This window comes from Arvicola amphibius, chromosome 1, assembly GCF_903992535.2.
Source record: "Arvicola amphibius chromosome 1, mArvAmp1.2, whole genome shotgun sequence".
Lineage (NCBI taxonomy): Eukaryota > Metazoa > Chordata > Mammalia > Rodentia > Cricetidae > Arvicola > Arvicola amphibius.
In genome coordinates this window covers 32,121,112-32,134,451 of record NC_052047.1, presented here as the reverse complement: position 1 = coordinate 32,134,451, position 13,340 = coordinate 32,121,112, and the positions used below count along the sequence as shown (strand labels likewise).

The 13,340-nt window shown below is 38.9% G+C and overlaps 1 protein-coding gene across 2 annotated transcripts in view; it reads right to left on the bottom strand.

The window, feature by feature from the left end:
* Positions 1-9,273, bottom strand: part of Gabra2 (gamma-aminobutyric acid type A receptor subunit alpha2) — a 143,607-nt gene extending 134,334 nt beyond the window's left edge. For both annotated transcript variants that reach the window (XM_038336496.1, XM_038336487.1), the window contains exons 1-2: positions 9,203-9,273; positions 6,652-6,767 (exon numbers count right to left, since the gene is read on the bottom strand). In XM_038336496.1, coding sequence (XP_038192424.1) covers positions 6,652-6,767; positions 9,203-9,273 — 187 coding nt within the window. The remainder of the gene's footprint in view (positions 1-6,651; positions 6,768-9,202) is intronic.
* Between the last annotated feature and the right edge of the window lie 4,067 nt (positions 9,274-13,340).

The following is a 13,340-nucleotide window of genomic DNA, read 5'->3' as shown; positions in this document are numbered from 1 at the left end:
ATAGGCCAACTAACATGGGTAGACTTGGTATTGAGCACAAAATAGGCTCTGAAATCTTCTTCTTCCTCAGGCTCTTCCTGAATTTGTAAGCTGAGACTGCACTTACATTTTCCGGCTGCCCAAAGCCAAATAATCATTAAAAAAATATATTCATTACAAAACTGTTTGGCTGATGGCTCAAACATATTTCTAACTAGCTCTTACATCCTGAATTATCCCATTTCTATTAACCTATGTATTGCCATGTGGCCATGGCATAGTTTCATTTTCTACATGTCTCGTTTCCTTGGCAGCTGGCTTACATTTGCTTGACTTGGCCTACTCTCTCTATATATCTCTGTTCGGGTTTCCTGCCTGGCCTTATTCTGCTAAGCCACTGGCTGAAACAGCTTTATTCATTGGCCAATAAAAGCCACACATATACAGAAGAACATCCCACATCAGGCTGTCCTTTTGCAGGTTCTCTAGGAGACCCCAAGAGTCTCGACTGCACAAGTCCTTTGCACGAGCATAGGATTCATCCTCAACTGCAGGGGTCAGGAGGCTAACAGCAGACTTCACAGCTTTTAAGGAAAGCAGAGATTTCTGACTTCTGTGGTTTACACTGTTTCCATCTGAGATGACAACGTTTTAACAGACCAGCTCAGTCTCCTCTTTTCAACACACACTACAGCCTTTCCCTCTCTAGTCTTCCATTCCGTATGGTTAGATCTGTTTTGGTATTGTCTGTTTTGTGTTAGTAAAACCTTGTTTCATAAACAAAGCTATTTTCATTAATTGATGATTCCACATTGCTACATTTCATAAAAATCACAAAGCACAACACAAAGGGAAATTTTCTCTCTTGTGTTGATTCTCTTTCCAGAGATTCTACATATGCAAAAGAATGTGGACAAAATAAGACAGAATTAGCAAGAAAAACACAATTATTTACTTTCCTTAACACTATCGAACATCTTTAGGCTAAACATGGTTGTGCATCCCCTAAATGCTAGTACTCACGTCACAAAACCAATTAGATACCTACATTCAAGCCCAGACTGCCTACATAGCAAGTTCCAGGCCAGACAAGACTGAACAGTAAGACCCTTGTTCGAGAACAAAGCAAACCAAAATTAGAAAAAATAAATTTTATCTCAAAAATTAACAAGTTTCACAAGCCACAGTCTTATGAAGCAGGTGTAATACTGAATATTGTCTATGCTGCATATAAAGTCCAACAAGGAACTATGATATCTCCAAATATTGAGTTCATCCTCTGTTTCCTCAACACTGTACAAAAGACTCAGAATAAATAACAGAATAAACCCCAAACAGAAAAATATGCCATTTATTTTATCTCCATTTTAAAAATAGAAAAAATAACTCTTTGGAAAGGTTGAGTAACATAGCAAAAAATATTCAATTAGTATCCTATGGCAACAGAATTTCTCAGTCATTAATGATTATAACCATTCTGGCAGGCATCGCATATATTTTCTGTATTTTTTTTGCCACCAGAATAGTTCATGTTTTATTATCGTGCATCTCTCTGCAGTCTATGGATAAGACAGAACCTAGAGACTGTCCTTCAGGCCTCAGATCAACGGCCTGGCCTCACTCATGTCTTTCATAACTGCAGGCATTAAACTTCTTATGATTTTGGATCATAAAAGAACACTAGGAAGATATTTTCTAGATGAACTCTTCAAAACAACTTTTCAAAACTGTAGTTAGGCATGGTACTCAATCTGGATTTTGCAGACCGCGTTCATAATTTAAATATCAAGGCTTGTCATTTCTAATAGTTATCACTGCTGAGCTCTGTGAATGTTAGCTGTCATAAAAATATGAGGCCTGTCTACACACTCATTCTGCCAATAACCCCATAAAATTGGTCTGAAAACAAGTGTCGGTCTTTTAGCAAGTTAACAATTTGAAAGCGTCTCAGCAAAGTAAAACTTTCAGTTTCCCTAAGTTGCTAGTGCCAGTGACTAACATGAAGGCAAAAAGGCAATGCTACCTAATTTTAATATCTACTCTCAATTGACAAGATTTTTGAGGCAATCTACCTTGGTTGTCCACTCTCAGAATAAAATAAGACTGCCAAATTTATAAGACCAATAATTGTTTCCTTGATGTGTTTTCAAGAATGCCACAAAAGAGATAGAATCCACAAAAGTGAAAGATAGACTCCATGAAGAGACAACCTATGCTACTTGTACAAATACGTATCTCATTTTCCTCGGTATGCTGCATTACGCTTTCTTAAGAAGCTACATTTAGTTGATCAACATAAAATCTCTGTGAGAGAAAAGATGGATAAATAGAACTCAACCTCCCATTTCACAGACTGAAAGTTAAGCAAGAAATAGGATGTGAGCATCACCTCAAATCCTACTCTAAGCTTGCTGCACAGTGGTAGCTAATACAAGTTAGACTTTGAATAATTGGTAGCCTAACTGCTCTGACTCAATCAAGTGTCATTTTGAAATATTTTGATGTAAATAATAAAATGTCAGTATTGTAATTTGATCATAATTATTGCATTTGTCTTAAGAAAAAATTAAGTGTATGGGTAATTTTTGTGCAGTATGCTAAAACAGAAGTTGACTTAGTAAAATTATATTTCATTCAAGATATTCACGGCTGCTTAGCTGAGCCATTTTTTTCTAGAACGTTAGGATAGATCTATCCGTATATCAAGAAATAGAATTTGCAAGAAGTTACAGACTTAACAAGACCACACGTGTCATTTAAAGAGACAAAATAAGCAGTTAACTATGCAGTAATAAATAATTTAACTTGTATGTTAAAAGAAAGATGTCTATGGAAAGAATGCAACTAGGAATGATGGATCAAGATTGGCAGGGCAGTCAGGCCACAGGTTATATTAGGTTGGTTGGTAAGGTGGATTACATCAACAAATATCCCAGGTAAAGGGAGAATAGCCAGAGTGTCCTGGTGTGTTTACAGGACAGGAAGGAGATCAGTGCAGCTGAAGAGGTGTGTGCAGGCAGAGAGCTATGTGAGGTGAGAATGTATGGAAGAATGTATGGAAGGCAGATCACTTAGGACTGCACAGACGTCCAATGCAGGATGAACAGGGTGTGGTTTCAGGGCTCAGAGCAGGCAAATGGTATGATCTGACTTAAATTTTAAAAAGGTCCTACCATAAATTATTACATCTTTGAAAAATGAATAATCCAATATATTGCATAACCTGTGCCATGTACCTTAATCTCAATACACCAACCTTCTCTCAGAATTAAATATCATTATTCCCACTTTCCCAAAGAAAATATCAGATCTCAGAGTCTCTAAGGAACTTCTCTGGGTAATATTAAGGAGCAAAGTCAGGTGAATAACTTTTCTAACTTATTGTTTAAAGTCTGACTTCTCTTTTCTAAGTATTTATGTATATTTAAGTTATAAATGAATTAAAACAACACTTATGGCTATTTAGCTAATTAACCATCAATGAAGATGCTCATTCCTGTATGTTGTTATTGATTTGAATTCTAATTATTTCCCTTATTACCCTCTGGAATATGACAGAGTATTCACCTCAACTTTCTATTTCAAATGACATGTGTACATTCAGGTTAAGACTTTTAGGGAAGTGAAGAGTGTACACTGCTCGCAAAGAGGACCTGAGTTTATTTACCAGAACTCCCAAAACTTCCTGAGATGCCATCTCCAGGATAATATGACATCCTTAACCTCCAAGGACACCTGCATTCATGTGCGTATGCACCCACACAGACATAGACATAATCATAAAGAAAAGGAACAAATCCTGTGTTGCAGGAATGATGAGAATAATTTAAAATTTCAAGAGTCTATTTAGAAATTTTTCACAGGATTTCATTTATTTTCTATCATTTTTCTAATTGCCTACATGCACATAATTTTGCTACATGCATTGCATATGTCATCATATTCAGCATTTATCAAAAGAATTGAAATATAAACTGTATTTCAGGAATAATAACTGTGCATCTACAAAGGCAGAATATTTCAAGTTTGAACAAGAGCTGAGCACCAGAGCTGTTGTGCTAAATCTTCTGAGTAAAAGACTAATGTCTCTCCTTGAGTCACACTTCTTACATCAACATTCATAGCTCAGATGGCAGTAAGGTACAAGCATTCCCATTTTCCAGATGGCAGAAAGTTAATAAAAAAATCAACATTTATTTTATGGCCACAATAGGCAAATCAATATCCAGCTGCAGCAGAGGATATATGATGCATCATCCCTACAATACTATTAAGGTAACAAGAGGAGCTTAAAAATGAAATACATAATACAAGATAATATGCAATAAGTTCTATTTGAGATACAAAAATATCAACTGCTAAAGAAATTCAACAGGCAGAGAATTGAATCTTGGTATTTCAACTCAGTCTGTACTGAAGACCACTGGTATCATAATGGTTTCTATAGAAATGTGAGGTTTTCAATTGGCAGAAAAGTGGAATAGAAGTCATTCTACTAACAGGAGATAATATAGCCACAGGCCAAAGAAGCAGATGGAAGGGATTGTCAAAAGAAACTCGTAAAGTTTGAAGTGCAAGATAGATGGGAATTGACCTAATATGGAAAATGAACCCAGAGAAGCATGGCTGCTAAGACAGGAGAAAAGAAAATAGATTTGATGAAATCAAATTATTATTAGCATGGGGCACACATTTGTGTATCCTGTGTTGTTATGCAACATTCCTAATCAGCTCATAAAGTAGAAAAGGTAGACACAGTTCATCCACTTTTAAGCAAAGGAAACAAGGCTTCTCTGCTCTGGCAGCTTTGTGGGAGAGGGATGCTGCAGAGCACTACTCTAGAAAGTCTGACACATAGCCTCGACTCTTCCAGTACCCTCAACACCACCCATCAGACTACAACCATCCAAGGCATATGATCAAGAGAAGAGAGTGGCACACATACATTAGCAGTGTCAGAGTAATCAGATCACCAGATACTAGTAGATGGTTGCTACTGAGGAATTGGGCAAAAAAAGAATAGCCTAAGAAAGGACACAATATATTACATTAAACCAAATAACAAAACAATGGGCATCCATATATGAATGTGAGCAAAAGGAATTTTTAATATGAGATACTATTTTAAAAAAAGGAATTGGAGACCATGGTAAGATTCAAAGCCAAAAACAGGTAGTCTTTTGTACCCCACCATACAACCTTAAATCAAAAACTTCTTTTTAAAATTAAAAAAAAAATGAAGTTCAGGATGTAGTTTCAATATTTTCCAATTTATTTTGCATCAGGTGATTTATTTAAAAACAAAAATTGCTGTGTCTAAGAGCTGCCATAGTGCAATTGCACACCCTGGACCACCATTATGAACTGGGCAGTTGTGCACTAGACTTGCTTCTCTGGTGTGGGAGCAATGTGAGAGTTGTTTGCCATTTTTCTTACTTGGGTAACAAGCCCTTATGCTAGGAATATCCACTAATTAAATGGCATAATGTTCAACAAGTTGGGTCTGTTTGTCTGCTTTCCTACCACTCGAGACAAATCTGGACAAATTCCAAAGAGACATTTAAAATAAACAACCGTCTATCTTTATCAAGCTAATTACTCACTAAACTAAAAATTCACACATTAAGTCAATACCAGATTTCCACAAAGCCACATGAAGCTCAGGTTGGACTGGAACTCACTGTGTAGTTAAGGAAAACCTTGAACCCTTGAGCTGCTTACTTCAATTTCACAAATACAGAGATCACAGATGTATGCCATCAGGCCCAATTTAGTCCAAACCCAAGTCAGCAGAATTGCAAAGTTATTAATGCTGGGAAAATCATATACCTGTGCTGATCATTACCCGACATAGAACATTCAGCTCATTTTTCTTATTATTGAATCAGCTAACCATCTCATTAGGTATGTGTACATGGAGATATTTATCACATGTGGTTTCATAACTAAAGCTTTTTGTAACATATCAATATCTGTACAAATAGATAAATATTTAGCAGTCTTAAAGCTCATTAGTGACATTTTGGCTTGGGATAGTTTTAGCAATCCTGCATCTATGCTACTTTGATCTAACTCTAGCATCCCTTAGCATTGCTGAATGGTAATTAAAACTTAGCTCATGAGCCAACCCTATTTCCTTTACTTTCTTGGATTAAAAAAAAAGGTTTTATTTGTTTTAAATTGTTGTTGAAGTTTGAAATTCAACCGTGTGACAACTTCTTAGAGCAGAATTATAGCCAGTCCATATTTGACACTTCTGTATAAAATTATTATTGAGGATCTATACTAACCTGAAAATAAGCATCTGTAAAAAGTGGTAATTAAGTAGCCCATGATACTACACAGGTAAAACAGATAAATAATTGTAAAATTGGACATATTCTGTGATTGAAAAACAGGTCTCTTTCAATAAATTAATTAGAAAGTTCTTCACACACACACAAAAAACCTTATCTCCATATAAATGTGGGCATTCTACACATGATATATGAAATAGATTAGGCATGTGCAAAAGAAAGCAATAAGGTTCATTTTGTGCATCTTACTTTCTGTTATCTAGGACATCAAATGCCTGATAATATGTCTTCATGCATGAAGATGAGACTTTTACCTTTAACTTCTAAAGCCATTGTTTTATGACAGTTTATAGAAACAAAGGAGAATTATTTTTACCTCCCAGTCCTGGTCTAAGCCGATTATCATAACCATCCAGAAGTCTGTCTAGTATTCTTGTAAAGATGGTAATGTTATTTTTAGCCTCATCTTCTTGGATGTTAGCCAGCACCAACCTAAACAGATAATTTTACAAATTGGTATGTATTTTATATATGTACGCACAGTGTTTGGCTAAGTGCCAAAATGCTCTTCTTACTTGATCTAAATTTGCGGATTCTTTGGCCATTGGTGACACACACTTCATTCCTTTTTTCATTCTATAAATAGCACTCAACTTACGGGAACGGTAACTATAATGTTTAAAAATGGATAGCAAATAACAGAATATCAGAAGTATAATTAAAATACTTTTGAGATTTCTGCCACTTAGCCCTCTGTATGGCTTATCTTAAAATCTATTGCATAAAACATACCATTTTTGTAGATTCTCATGTGCCAACATTATTGGCGAGATTGATTTGCAGTTAGATGGAGCAGAGTAACTAGAGAGGCTTCCGAAGTGTTTCTTCAGTGTTGTGAACACTAACTGGAAAATAAACTGTCATCTTGGTGGTACAAATCTCTCTATCGTTCTCATAGATAGCATTGTTTTTCTATGTCTTTCACATTTTTAGACCAAGATAATTTCCTGACTTGGGGTATACCTCCACCCAATGGCCAAGTGTAATATAGACATCAGGGAAACTCCGCTGGCAGGCTGCCAGGCTCAATGTGGCTGGAAGATGGAGGTGGGTTCTAAAGGCAGCAGCCACACACACAATCTCACAGAGTCTTAGGAAAGCTAGGTCCGTGGAGTAGTCTCAGAAGAGAGATAAGAGACTACATAAAGATAAATGTGTCCAGTCACCCTTTTCCTTTTTTTGGTGATAAAATTTGTGGGAAGAGATGGTCTTAAAATATCCCCAGTTAAGCTTTTGAAGCAGTGATTTTCCCCATTATTTCTCCGTCATAAAGCCAGAGACCTGATTTTGTGACAGCAATTTGGTACCAAAGAAACTGATGTATAAAACAGAGTGTCCCTTTCCATTGCCATTTTTTCTCAGAATGATTCAGAGATTTAAATTACTGTCCCCAAAAAAGAATCATTTATATAATAGAATAAAATACTGCCATGAACATTATTGGTTAAATATAGAACAGAAAATGAATAGAGGGATACTCAGTTAAGCAATTGGTGGTGGTTCTCAATGGGCATTAATTGATCATAGATTGCCTACGTCTCTAAAGTCAATGCTCAGGTGTACTTTCATGCTAGTCAATGTACATCATATAAAACATCATTGACAGAGACCATTTACACTGAAACGAATGTGAAGTAGTAGCTAACAATACTCATAATAACATCAAAAGTGGCAATGAACGTCAAGTTAACATTTTGAAAGCCAGAGAGAATATTAAAGTGCGAACAGGAAGACGAACAACCTCAAATTATATAAGGAAATCAGTTCATACACTCTACCCTCAAAAGTTTTTGCTTGCCTACTTTAAGCTAATTTTCAAACCCCTCACTAAAATAGTCACAAGAGTCTGCGATTTTCTCACAGAGGTGTTTTTCAGTCATATTTCATATTCTCTTTCTAAAGTCAGTTAGTGGGCATTTCCCAATTAAAATTAAGTATTTCCAAAGAGATTTCTTTTCATTTACAAAATATCTTTTCACACTTTGAAGATTATTTGGTCAAAATTCTTAAAGGGGATAATAAAATGCTATATAATATTTATTAAAAATTAATGGCTATGGAAGAATTCTCACAGAATTTATGTTTTAATTCTTCTAGTGTTTAAAAATTTTTTCTAAATGCCTTAAATTAAATATACCCACTGCTCAATTTTTAAAAATCAGACCAGATTGCAATTAAGATGAAATTGCTTAAAACAATCAAATTAACTTCCATATAGATAATTAGCAAAAGAAAAATCACAAATTCAAAATGACTCTTTATATCAGTAACCATCTGCTAAGAAAAATATCTCCAGATTAATAAGATGAAAAGTTGGTTCACAGGTCTTTTGTTTTTTCTTTGAGATTGTGGAGTTGTATACTATCTCCACCTAGAGGTGTGAGCCTCTCATATCATTTGCGTTCTCTGCGTTGTTTTTAGAAGCCCCAATGATTGAAAACAAAAAAAATGCAAAGGAAGAAACAGAAAGGAAAGGAAAAACCTAAGTTTCCACTTAAATCATTTATCTGATACTTCACTGTCTGCCCCGAGAATTTGGCTTCCTCACCAGATTCTTCCTGTATCTTAGCAATAGGCATTATTTTGACTAATATACTCCTGATAGAGTATTCTCCAGTTAAGTGTTACATATAGAAAATGTGTCCGTTCTCTTTCGTTTGTTTTTCTTTTAAGAAAAAAAAAAAAGATCAGCAAACTTTTTTTAGAGTTTCAGACACTTAACGGGTTAATTTTCTATACGATGCATTTCCATTAAAAAGAGTTCTTCAAATCACCTCGCCTCTAAAAGATCACAGATACACTTAGCGGCATTTAAAAAAAAAAATCACGCTAGACCTGAAATGCAGAAACCAAACACAGCGTCTCACCTGGCTGGGTCCCACACCAGGAAAACAAGCAGCAGAGACCGTACATTGCAGGTGTTCAGTTTTGTCTTCATCTTCCTTGTTTGAGAAGCTATGAAAGAAAAACAAGATAAAATTAAAATTGTTCTGAGTCCTACCAACCAAGTAACCGCAAAGAATGTCATTTCCGTTGTGGGAGTGGGGGTGTTACTCCCGTGTACTAGGTATACAGGTGTAGGACTAGATGACTGAAGGAAATTTTTTTTAATGACTAGATGACGCTACTTCATCCCCCCACCACCACCTCTTAACTTCCCCCAGCCCCGTCCTCTGCAAACACTTCGCAATGCACACATAAAATGACAAGACCCCGGGACTCTAAGCTGACACATGCGCTTACGGAGGAATAGATTGGAAGAGTGAGTGGAAACGAGGTGGAGAGCTGGATACTCCAAGCCTCGCCCTCTCCGCGAAGACCACCTCCGCAAGCACAGCAGGAAAAGCTAGCAGCAAGCAGCCTACTTTTCCTTACAGTGAATTGCAGTCCTCGCGTGTTCACTTTCCCCAACAACAACCACCACCCCACGCCAAAAAAGAAAAATAGAAAATCAAATCCAAATCATTCTCCCTGCCCATCCACATTTGCCCACATCCACGTTCAGGAGGCAGCAGGGTGGGAATTAAGTGCTGCGAACTACGTGTTTGACAGCTGCTCTAGAGCCGAGACTACCCAAAGAGCTTCAGGATCAAACACCAAGCAGGCAAAGCAGCGCAGCCACTGTGTGCAAAGTTGGAGATTGTAAAAGAGCCGAGCCTGCGTGCTGCCACCGGACTGGACTGGCTTTTGAATTTTTATTGTAGTTGCAAATACGCTTCTGGAGAGGGACGTTGGAATTAGATTTTGGAAGCTGGAGGGCAGAGGAGAACCTGAGTCTCTATTCCGAGGGAGCAAGAAGAGTGGAGTGGGTTGGGGGCGGGGGGTTAGGCATGCTGGCGAAGCAAAGGAAAATGAGCAAAGGTCGCCCGCTGCCACCAACGTCTGCGACCCTACCTGAACAGCAAGCAGAAGTAGATGTTTTCCTCCAGTGGCTCTGATTCTGAGGAGATAGAAAACTTGAGAAAGAGAGAGGAGAGGAGAAGAAGGAGAGGAGAGGAGAGGAGAGGAGAGAGAGAGAGAGAGAGAGAGAGAGAGAGAGAGAGAGAGAGAGAGAGAGAGAGAGAGAGAGAGAGAGACTGCAGCAGCCTAAAGAGCAGGCAGCAAAGGGATGGGCTGGTGGAAGCTGGAACAGAGCGCGAGGAGCCGCGGCCGCGCGAGGAGTAGGCGGCGAAGGCGTCCGTAGTGGCGGTGATGGGCGGAGGAGGAGAAAGAGGAGGAGGGAGTAGCGATGGCAGGAGCCGGCGGTGGGGGTGCGGAGGCACGATGCGCGCTGGCAGCGGCGGGCACGAGCCCCACGCCAGGAGAAGGAGGAGCCAGTCTGAGGAGGAGGGCTAATGAGGTTCCTAGGAATAGGGGACCCCCACCCCCACCCCAATTCTGTTCAAGCGACCGCCGCCCTCTGGGCACCTGGGGCAGCGCAGCGGGGGAGGCGCGGGGCACCCCAGTGAGCCCCGGAGCGCCGCTGCCGGCGCCCACACCGCGCTGGAAGAGCAGAGCCCACGCCCCACCCGGAGCTGTTCTCCGGGGGCTGCGAGCTTCCTGGTGGGTGGTTTAGGGGGCGCTGCTGGTGAGTGTGGGCGAGAAACTATGAATGGTGCGTGTCAGTGAGGCCCTAGGTCCCGCGGACTGTTCCCTGCCGCTGGTCCCCCGACATCATCTCTGGTGGAGCGATGTGGCTGCCTGGAAGAGGTAACGATGTATGGCTCCCACTGGAGGGCGAAGGGGCTAATCACGCCTTTACTTAGTCATCAGCACATCCACGCAGGACCAAGTTAAACGCACATTATGTGGAATTACACAGCAGGAAGTTTCTTTGATTCCTTAGCCTTCTGGATGTACCTCTCATTCCTCTGCACTCTGGTAATCAGGACCAATTTCCCCTCAAGCTAGGAGGGCTGGATACTTGCCCAGAGCTGGTCAGTGAAGGCCCTGGACCGACCTTACACATCAGGAAACCTCCTGCCTACTCTCAGCAATGGCTTTTCCCTAATCTCTTTGCCAGGCATTCTCTTTACCTAGTTATCAAGACTCAATCTAAGAGCTATAAAAAGTTTACATTAGCCTGCAGCAAAGGGGACCCGCTGCCGCCTTTCCAGTGCCTTCTGCAGATGGTAGCAAGATGAAGCAGTTTGAGGCTTTCCCCCTTTAGGGCTCTTTCTTGGCAGAGATTTGTAATTCCAATCCCATCATACACTTTGAGCATTCTGTATTTGATCTGTCTGCTTTTTCTTCCGTTTTATCTTGGGAGATTAAATCCAACTGAACAACTTGAACAAAAAAAAGAAAAGGGAAACAATGGAGAAAGAGAGAGAGGGAGAGAGAGAGAGAGAGAGAGAGAGAGAGAGAGAGAGAGTTGTGGTTTTTTGGTTGGTTGTTTTTATTCTTTCTGTATTGCACATGAGACTGAATGTTATCTACATTCTACTCAAGCAAATCAGAGATAGTATTTTTTTCAAAGTTGTTATAAACGTGAGACAGTATAAAAAGAAAAAGGGGAGCATTTAGTATGTCTGTTATTTTATATTCAGAGTCAATATATGCCAAATACTTCAGTTTTAGTAGTTGAGCACCAAAAATTCAGATTTTTTTCCCCTAGGTGGTTGGTTCAGTTTTCTTAACAGGCAGTGCTAATCTACAGGAAACATTAGCTTAGCTTTGAAGATTATGGGGGGGGAGGAAAATCTTTATAATGGAAATATTTTAGGCTGTTCATTTTAATGTATAAGCCACCACTCTGCCAATGAGCATTTAAGGTTATAACCTAAACAAACATCTGTTCTTCTTTTGCTGGCTCTATGAAGAAGGGAACACCATGCAGCCTCCTCCTCTTCCATCATTAATATTCCTTTCCTGACTTGCCCATTGCGGAGCCTAATTGAAATTCACAAAGATTAAAAGCATGCCATTTAAAACCTTGCAAGCAGGGAGCCCAGAGTCTTCTACTTGATGAGAACATTCTACTTCACATTGCATCTTCCTGTTCGGCTCCCTTCTGTCGGTTTCTGTAAGAAACCTCCAACTATGGCATGTAAATCACCACTAAGCTGTCTATATTTTGACCAATACAACCATATCTGCCATTGCTTCTACAAAATTTCCCTTTCGTGAACCTCATAATCTCTGTAAATATGATCACATTCTATTCTGATGCTTTCCTATCACTATTCTTTCTCTTGATTCTGATACAAAAGAAAATAGATTCTGATTCTAATTGCTTGCTTCCATTTTAAAACTTTTATGAATTGAAGTGATTTTTTTTTCTTTAAGAATGAGCTTTGTGTGTTAAACTTGTAATCTCACTGACTTATGATCTGCATTTGAGAAACTTCATGAAGTTCTAGCAAGCTGTCTGGAATGATTTTACCCTCACCACTTAGTTTCTTTGAAAGTGTATGTTGAAACAGGTCAAAGAGTTAGATACACATGTACTGGACCTAGAGTAAAGCCAGATTTTTTTTTTTAAATCATAAAATTCTGATTTTTTACATTCATCCCCTCCCCAGAAAATGTTTTATGATTTCTATTGATGTTGGATATCTATGATTTAAACTTCAAAGAACATTAAAGGAATTGGGAATCAGAAAAGCTGACAGCTGAGGGCAGTCATCTGCCTCAAAGTCACATCCAAAGAGATGTTTGCTGCAGTACTGGGCTTGCCTAATCTCTTCAAAGATCTGAATGCAGTCTGCTTTGCCTCTTAGCTCTCTATGGTAGAGTGTGGGTTAACTGCCTGAACTTGGAGAGCCTGGGCTGGGTTTGGTGACTAAGGTTTTCCTACCTAGTTCCCTTAGAACATGTCCTGGAGAAGCTGTCCCTGAAAAACCAATAGCTAATTTGTTGCCAGTAAATCCATTCCCATCCGTGCTTGGCCAGTGCAGAACCTCTTGTGTTGAACCCTTGTGATTTACTTAACCAAATTGGATTTGAGAGAGAGGAACATTATATCTCCAGCATCCAAAGCCACAAAAAGTCCAAGAATAAAAGAAAGCAAAAAAACAAAAAATG